Source organism: Sinocyclocheilus grahami, unplaced genomic scaffold (assembly GCF_001515645.1).
Source record: "Sinocyclocheilus grahami isolate Dianchi unplaced genomic scaffold, SAMN03320097.WGS_v1.1 scaffold440.1, whole genome shotgun sequence".
NCBI classification, from domain to species: domain Eukaryota; kingdom Metazoa; phylum Chordata; class Actinopteri; order Cypriniformes; family Cyprinidae; genus Sinocyclocheilus; species Sinocyclocheilus grahami.
Genome location: NW_015505619.1, coordinates 499,131 through 508,322, shown reverse-complemented (window position 1 = coordinate 508,322; position 9,192 = coordinate 499,131). Strand labels below are relative to the sequence as shown.

Below are 9,192 nucleotides of genomic sequence, written 5' to 3'. Positions count from 1 at the left end.
GGCACTCAGCGGGTGTTTCATGCATCAGTCCAAAAGAAGTTAAATAAAAAGCGCCCATCCATTAAAATAAGCGAGTGCGGAAGCGCAGGGGAGAGATCAAAACAAAACAACGGTCACTAATTAGAAGTACAAAATGAGGATTTGTTAATGTCGGAGGATTTTGATATAAGCCAAGAGGAGACTTGCTAAAGTAAGGAAACTTTGCTTCCTTTGCTCCTGTTAACAAACGTTGGTTTTCATGAAACTCACCGTCGCATGCGCAAAGCTGAACTCATACGTCATCCGCCCGGAGCTGCTTCCGTGTAGGACTGTTGGCGCGAGCTACATTAAAGTGATTACGTTTTGAATATGGATATTTTTCTTACAAAATGCATCGATTCGCTACAGAAGGCCTTTGTTCACCCCCCGGAGCCATGTGAGAGACTTTTTTATTTTTTTTTTATGTATTTTTATTTTATTTTTTATGGATGGGTGCTTTTATTCAAGTTCTTTTGGACTGATGCATGCAACACCCTCTGAGTGGCATTAAACGGCTTGAAAGATCAAGGAGAATTTATATATATATATAATATAAAATATATTATATATATATAAATTTTATTTTAATATAGCAGTGAAAAAATCTAAATGATTTCTGAAGGCTAATGTGACACTGATATTAAAATATAATTAACTTTTTTTTATATATATATTTAATGTATTGCATATTACTCTTTTTACTCAAATTTGTTTTGTCAAAAATGTAGCCTTTGTGAGAATAAGATACCTATTTCATATCTTTCTTTCTGTTTATTCATTTCATTAAATCAAATCGGCTACAACAAGTGCTACCATGGTCTATGAACTAAGTTTAAGTATAATTATTCTATGTAATGAACAGGAATGAAAAAAAGTAATTTGAGTTTAATTGGTCTGAAAATAATGTGCAAAGACATCATAAGGGACTTTATTTTCTTCATGCGAAATGTAACCTGATTATTTATTTTTCTTGTTGGTATAATTGTTCTTTTTGGGGGTAAGAATGTGACCTGGATTCAGTCAGTTAGTATTCTTTACTTGTATGATTTATTTTCTCACAAAATTTGTGTTAATCTGTTTCTCTAGGCTGTGGGATATCGAGTGTGGAGCTTGTTTGCGGGTTTTGGAAGGGCACGAGGAGCTTGTTCGCTGTATTCGCTTTGATAACAAGCGGATCGTGAGTGGAGCGTATGACGGGTACGCCTGTGTCTGATTAGTTCAAAATTGAAGGAAGTTTTATTGTCTTTTTTTGCATTGCAGTGCAATGAAGAATAACAGAATGTGGAAAAACTATTTTTGCAACCGTTTGGCGACAGCCAAATAAGACTGGGAGGGGAAGTTCTCATAAAAAGTCACAAAAAAAAAAAAAAGTATGTAACATTGGAAATTGAGATGCACATTTTAAAATGAATCATTAGCAAAATCCTTCCTTGACCTTCTCACACTGCCATTGCTGAAACGTAGTGCAGTCTGGGGGGAGTGTTAAGAAGCTTGCATAAGCGCGTCGTTTTTCGTGTGTGTACGCATGATTTGCCCTTTTGAGATAAAGGCTTTCCGACAGGCCCAGATTTCATTAACCTGCTGTCGCGCCTGCCAAGACCTCCAAAAATCACAGGGCCGCTGTTCAAATATTCAAGTTTACCTCCTGCTCCGGATATGTGGAAATTGGCAGTACTGTCATTTTCGTTTTATTTGATTTCAGCTTTCCTTGTGAACGCCACCATGGCAACAGCCACAATACGAGCCCAGTTCAGTGCTGTAGCAATTCAAAAAATGTTTGAATGCAGAGCAATATTTTAGTCTGAAATCTCGAGAATCACAGAGTTCCGTTCTGTGCGAAATTTAGAATGGAATTCCATTGAAATAAGGCATTAGAATGAATGATGGCAGGCTACTGTCAGATTGTGAGACATAAGTAATGTAAGCGAGATGGGGACATTATAAAGAGGGAGGATCGAAGTCAGTCTGCAGACGGGGGAGAGAGAAAGAGAGACGACTACTGCCCAATATGGCTGATCCGGAATGTAGTAGATGACTAGAATACAGAAAACCCCCCTAAAAGAGTTCTTGTGTTTAAATCTTGGTTTTGTTCTACAGCTTAGCTTTATTATTGTATGGAACTCCTATAATAGTTAAACTAGTTCTAGTCTGTTTTACATTCTGGTTGTACATGGTTTGCAGCCTTTTTGGGCTGTAGTTTTATACCCTCTGGGTCCACCAGGTGGCAATAAAACCGTGAGAGTTTGGACCCCAAAATACCCCAATGTTCAGGGTAAAGGTGTCAAAAGATGAAACCCATTGATCAATGCATCCACAAAATAAATATTTTAATAACACGAATAGTATCAAAATATTTCATCTCAAGATTTCACCAGCCCCAAGTGGTTTTGGGACAGAGTAGTTTGCAACAGTAACCGCTACATTTAACATTACAACACTTGCAGGGCTGGAGGCTCCGGGGTCAGTTCAAATAACTCTGATAAATTTAACTCTCTAGAGTGAATATCAACTCCTGTTGTGGCCAGTAATGGATATTTTGTCCATGAACATCAGTGCAGATTAGTGTTTGCTTACTTTCTTTTATATGCCCTTTTTCATGCTTTCTTTTGTGAATTATGGGGATTTTACCATCTTATTAGTGGTCAGAATATTTAATTTGACATTCTGTGCTGCCAAATTATATTTACACTACCGTTCAAATGTTTAGGGTAATTAAGGTTTTATTCAAATTACTGGAGTGGTGGAGGAGCAGTGGAGGTCTGCTGGACTCTTTTGCTCCTCTTGCTGACCGTGGTAAAGCTGCAGGGCTGCAGGTCGGGCTGCTCTCCTGGAGGGAAGCGTTTCATGAAATGCACGTCTCGCTGGTTGGGTAACGTGTTCGGACCTCTGCGTGGTCGGCCCCTTTTGGTGAAGCCAATGTACCAGCCCACATAGCGCGCTGACATCCAAGCGGTGTAGTTATTCTCAAGCATTATCTCAATGAAAATGCAGCCTCCGTTTACGCTGCTGTCTTTCTGTAATGGAAAAATTTACATATTTTCATTAAAAAGAGGCATGTTTATTATACACTCACCGGGCTCTTTATTAGGTACACCTACTCATTAATGCATCTAATCAGCCAATCACATGGCAGCAACTCAGACATGGTCAAGACAATGTGCATGAAGTTCAAACCGACCATCAGAACAAGGAAGAAAGGTGATTTAAGTGACTTTAAATGTGAGGTGGTTGTTGGTACCAGACAGCTGGTCTAAGCATTTGTAGATCAGTAGCTGATCTACTGGGATTTTCACACACAGAGAATGGTCTAAAAATGAGAAAATATCCAATGAGTGGCAGCTCTGTGGGTGAAAATATCTTAAGGCCAGGAGGATGGCCAGACTGGTTCAAGATGATAGAAAGTCAACAGTATCTCAAATAAACACTCATTACAACCAAGCTATGCAGAAAAGCATCTCTGAAAACACAACACATTGATCCTTGAAGCAGATGGGCTACAGCAGTGGAAGACCACACTGGGTGCCACTTCTGTCAGCTAAAAACAGGATACAAGTTGCACGGGCTCACCAAAATTGGACAACAGAAGATTGGAAAAAGGTTGCCTGGTCTAATGAGTCTTTCTGCTGCATTATTCAAATGGTAGGGTCAGAATTTGGCGTGAACGACATGAAAGCATGGCTCCATCCGGCTTTGTGTCAACTTCCAGGTTGGTGGTGTAATGGTGGGGGGTATTATACTATTATATACTGTTATTCTAGCCACAATTTGGGCCCCTTAGTACCAACCTGGGTGATGTTGCTGCCCATGTCCATCTATACCATCTTGTGATGGTGCGTTTGCCTGCTGGAAGTGGCCATGTCTCAAAGCTCAAATCAAATCATGTATTGGTACTACACGGTACTAGTAAGGTGTACGTAATAAAGTGTCTGGTTAGTGTAATTAACTCCACATGTATCACTATATTTGGCCCATAATCTATTCTGAGAATTTCATTTTGCAAAAAGAAGCTTACTTAAATTTTGATCTCACTGGAATTATTGTGAAACAAGCTCATTTTTGGCTGCTTTTTTCATCAATGCTCGATGTGTGTTTTATGAGGTTTTCACACTGAGACTTCAGGTTGTTTCAAATCAGTGTGTGAAAGCCTCATCAGGGCGTGAATGATTTAAAGGATGTTAACCCTACAATATCAAGTACAGTCATTTCTCAGCAACTCACCTTCCCCATAAGCTTCCCCTTACGGTTCATGCACAAGTAGTAGTTTGTCTCTTTTCCTCTTATTCTCACTTGACTCCCAAAGGTGTCGGCCTCCACCACGAGCTGGGCTTGTGAAGAAACACAAAAATACAAACATACAGGAATATAAATGAACATAATTGACACTCAAATGCATTAGATGCACTGCCATAGAAATTACAGTTTAGCAAGACAACCATGGTTGGCGGATGATTTTTAACTTCAGGTTTTAGTACAAAAGTGTGGTAGTGGTTTTAGATAATTAGGTAATTAGATCTCTTTTTTTATTTACTATATATTTATTTATAAATGTATTTAAATACATTTACATTTATTCAATTAGCATTAGTAAAAGTAGTAACGAACAATTGTTGTATAAATAAATGTGTGTATATATATATACACACACAATTTTATATTTAATTATAATTTTACACAAACACACGCATATATAACTTATACAACTAATTAAAATATATGAAATTCCTAATTAATTATTGTGTATAATAAGTGGTGTATTTCTTATAAATTATTTACGAAATAACCAATACAAATCATTCATATTTAAATAATATTTACATTTACATTTATTCATTTAGCAGACACTTTTATCCAAAGCGATTTACAAATGATGACAATAGAAGCAATCAAAACCAACAAAAGAGCAATAATATGCAAGTGCTATGACAAGTCTCGGTTAGCCTAACACAGTTTTACTTTTTTATTATTATTTATTTTTTATTTACATTTTAAATAGTGTAAATAATTGTGTGTGTGTATACAGTGTATATATATATATATATATATATATATATATATATATGTGTGTATTTTATCCTCATAATATTTTTTTTATTATCTGTGTGCAATCAGTTAGTTATTTAATCCAATGTGTACAGGTTGACCAATGCATTCAGATGATTCCTTACCATATTTATCCCCATCCTCTCCCATGGCGGTGATTTTTTTGCCAAGCACCTGAATGTGTTTTCCACTGGTCCGACTGTATAGTTGGTAAACCCGATGGTGTTTCCGGCTCAGGCCGTCCCGCACCCCTGTCTGATTCTCTACGTGTACTCCAAAGTTAACATTTTCCACTGCTAACACCTGCATAAACACAGGAGTCAGTCACAAATCCCTTTCATTGATTTATGAACTATCAATTGATATATGGTTTTATTATCGGTAACACATGCAGACTGTAAGCACCTGTAATGGGCTGTAGAACAGTAACACGACCTGGAAGCATCTGGCCAAAGAGAAATAGAAAAGACACATGTGATTGTCTGACATTTGCATTTGCTCTAGTGGCTTTTTTAAAACGTGTGCAGGGGAGACTGAGGTTGGATGGCACACTTTTCATTTTTGTTGAATATCTCTGGTGCATCAAATGTTAAGATAAGCCAATTAGGTGCAAATGAAAGCTTAAGCCCTTAGATAAAAAGGGATTCAGTACTGCGCAATATTTTTTCTCTTTTTTTAAATTCCTGATGCTATTTTAGGGTTGGTTAGCACAGTGTTAAAAGACTACAGTTATAAGAAGGATGCGCCATGAAGAAAAGATGTTTATTTGAACCCAAACTAACACCACATGCGAGTGTCTGCATGTATTTAAAGATCAATGTTCAAATCTGCTATGGATTGTTAATAATACTTTATACATATGCCAACCAGCCTCACTCACTCTCTTTTCCTAAATGATGTCAGCCAGCCATCATAATGTATCACAGGCTTCCAAATCTACCAAAATGTAATCGCTTCCCATTTTTATTAACCAGCATTCATATAAAATTATTTTTAGCTACTGGGGCTAAGTACTTTTTGTTTTAGCATAACAAATGAAAAAGTTGTCCTCGCCTCGACAGGTTTTAATCTATTACTATGGATCAGGAGGGCAAATACTCAAAAAAGACAATTTTGTGACCACCTGATTATGACCCATGAATGAACCCTGATTCAACCAACTACAGTCTCTTCTATTTTATGACACTTCTTGTTAAACAAAATATTACTACTGAGTTTGATATATGGGTGAATGATGCTCATTTTCTGTGTGGATAAAGTGCATTCAAATAAATACATGTTTAAAAAGATAATCATATACACAATAGCATAGAATACACCTGTGATGAGCATGCTGTCAATTTCTAAATTGACAGTAAAAAAAAAAAAAAAAGGCAAGGAAACAGTATGAAAATAATAAAAAGGAAAACAAAAAAAAAAACAAAAAAAAAAAAAAACTACAGTCTCTTCTATTTTATGACACTTCTTGTTAAACAAAATATTACTACTGAGTTTGATATATGGGTGAATGATGCTCATTTTCTGTGTGGATAAAGTGCATTCAAATAAATACATGTTTAAAAAGATAATCATATACACAATAGCATAGAATACACCTGTGATGAGCATGCTGTCAATTTCTAAATTGAAAGTAAAAAAAAAAAAAAAAGGCAAGGTAACAGTATGAAGATCATAAAAAGGAAAACAAAACAAAAAACAAATAAAAATATAAATTTGAATTTATTTAAGAAATCAATTCTGCCATAAGTAGTGGTATAATGTTATGATATAAAAAAATATACATATATACAGATAAGAAGTGAAGGATTTTTATTTGAAATTGTTTTTTTTTAATACTGAAAAACATCCGGCCACATAATTGAAGTCACTGTGGTGTAACTAACATGAAGGAAGCCATTTTGTTGTCATGTGTCAAGAAAACCATAAACCATGAAGACCATAAAACCATAAAGAGGGGACCCCTTTAGGCCCCCATGGTTGTGTGCCAGGAGTATTAGGTAAAAAAATATATATAATATAATATGATATAATATATACATTTTTTAAAATGTAAATATTCTTGGTAGTTTTCATTTGTTTAATTTATGTTTTAATTTAATTGATGACATCCTTATTTGTATTGACCAACACAGGACTTCTACCCTACAGTCTAAGCAGGATTCAGACCTAGAAAGTCTCATCATCAGTGTGTATGCTGCTGTTATCTGAGGAGACACTGGGTGGGAAGTGTTATTATGAGAACACAGCATCTGCTGAGGCTATCGTCTGACCCAGAGATGGGAAACACAACAAATGCTCAGGCTGGAGAAAACGGTGGACCCATCAGTAGATGGAGACTCGCTACAATGCAGCCTTCAACTCAAACTGAATAATTACACGTGAAACTTACAGCACGACAGCAGAGGACAGCATGGACTGCATCGCTCCAGCGCTTCTATCACCCCGGACAGTGAGATCTTTGAGGCGATGGTTTTAAAATCTGGAGCCAAAACCGGACACAGACCCAGGTGAGCATCTGAGCGCGTGTTGGAGGATTGTTCAGGGAGAGTCTTCTCGCAAGCAAACCTGTTCAGCTGTATGCTGGAGAACGACAGGTGAAAAACAGGTCATCCTCCTGTGTGACCCCACACTCCACATGACACACTGACAATAGATGGATATTAAAAAGCTGTGTTCCTTCCTGCAATATCCTCAAGAACGCGGCTGTCTTCACACAGAAACGCAGAATTCAGGGGTCCTCCTGCCCTTTAAGAAGTCTTTGCTAGATTTGCTCCTTTTCCAGGCTTCTTTTGTTTGGCTGTGGGGTGGAAAGGACCCCTCTCTCGCCACAGGACAGTGCGTTTGCTGAATGAGAAGGAAGCGCAGCTGAAGTGGAACGGAGATGGGCGGGGTGCACTGCGCGCAGGGGCAGGGATGATGATGGGACGATGTTTCTAGCTCACTTATCATCACCAAGGTGGGGCGATGGAAGATAACCGAAATCAAAACTTTCAGCACTTTGAAACTGCTTACATAAACCGTGTGACCTTTTATTAAACGTTAGCGTTCGGAAAGTATAGACGTCCAGCTTAAAGGTGCATTCAGTCATTAGTTCACACTCACCGTTGTGATTGTATAACCTTTTGTACCAGCATTTCTCTGCTCTTTGTCTTTCAGTGTCTGGACTTCAGGCCCTCCACCCAGATTGAATTTTTAGATGAAGTCCAGAGAACTTCATGTGAAAGGTATCAAATGTGCATTCTCTCAGAACTCTTTGAATTTCAATATTCTGTTTTAGTTTTCTTGAAGGAACATTTATGTTGATTACCAAAACAAAAGATTTTAACTCCATTGTTTTCTTAAAAAATAAAAATAAAAATCAAGGTTACAGTGTTTTAAATCCTTAATATATTGAGCATATCTACTTCCATTGTGAGATAATTACAATGGAAGTAAATGGGGCATTTTTTGGATTTAAAAGCAGAAATGTGACACTTAAGAGTGGACCTTCATGCTTATGTTTTTTTCTTCATTAAATTTGTTTGGTTCTATATGAATCACATCATATGAATTTATACAAAATTGCTACCAAACTTGCTGATAGCCAAACAGTTGACGGTAGAAACGTAGCGTTCGGGAAAGTATAGACGTCCAGCTTAAAGGTGCATTCAGTCATTATTTTGCGAAGTAAACCGTTAAACAGTGTTTTGAGAAACACTACGCGCTATAAGATTCAAGTCCTGTCAGTTTTGCAGAGAAAAAAAGCGGTTTTAATCTACATGGAGCGGGGCGCCCCCTCATGGTGGCCGCCATGTTGACATTACGTCGCCGTGTCATTCAGATGGCCGAGTTAATAATAATATTGCTTAATAATTCATGCATTTTTAGGCGTTTTACATAAAAAGACACTTAAAACAGGAATAACCAAACATATACACTCACACACACACACAAATTCTCTATAACCAGCAGCCTCTAATGGAGTGATAAAACAAACAACCCACAAATAGTTGCCTACCACCATAAAAATCTGTCGTATACAGATATGTGTAGTGTAAGGTAGAGAAAAACAAATGAACAGTAGTAACATGATAAAGATAAACAAACAAGCAACAGTGCATCCACACCAACAGGTGTCAGTATAAAGTGTAAAAC

At 37.1% G+C, this 9,192-nt stretch overlaps 2 protein-coding genes across 2 annotated transcripts in view; one reads left to right on the top strand and one right to left on the bottom strand.

The window, feature by feature from the left end:
- LOC107552016 (beta-TrCP-like) overlaps positions 1 to 1,324 on the top strand; it is a 13,124-nt gene extending 11,800 nt beyond the window's left edge. The window contains exon 7 of the mRNA XM_016233826.1: positions 1,105 to 1,324. Within this exon, the coding sequence (XP_016089312.1) occupies positions 1,105 to 1,231 (127 nt within the window). The 3' untranslated portion in view covers positions 1,232 to 1,324. The remainder of the gene's footprint in view (positions 1 to 1,104) is intronic.
- Positions 1,325 to 2,747: 1,423 nt separating this feature from the next.
- LOC107552074 (fibroblast growth factor 18-like) lies at positions 2,748 to 7,949 on the bottom strand. The gene is made up of 5 exons (XM_016233891.1): positions 7,448 to 7,949; positions 5,464 to 5,503; positions 5,184 to 5,361; positions 4,237 to 4,343; positions 2,748 to 3,032 (listed from the first exon to the last, which is right to left on the bottom strand). The coding sequence occupies exons 1-5, from the start codon at positions 7,477 to 7,479 to the stop codon at positions 2,748 to 2,750; spliced, it is 642 nt and encodes a 213-aa protein (XP_016089377.1). The 5' UTR covers positions 7,480 to 7,949.
- Positions 7,950 to 9,192: the final 1,243 nt, after the last annotated feature.

What these genes read in the sequence shown, in the direction of transcription:
- LOC107552074 (XM_016233891.1), bottom strand. Translation starts at nt 7,479, where the DNA reads ATGCAGTCCATGCTGTCCTCTGCTGTCGTGCT. An exon ending in CTGTCCTCTGCTGTCGTGCT is followed by an intron (nt 5,504 to 7,447) that starts GTAAGTTTCACG and finishes CTCTTTGGCCAG; the next exon opens with ATGCTTCCAGGTCGTGTTAC. An exon ending in AGAGGATGGGGATAAATATG is followed by an intron (nt 4,344 to 5,183) that starts GTAAGGAATCAT and finishes TTTCTTCACAAG; the next exon opens with CCCAGCTCGTGGTGGAGGCC.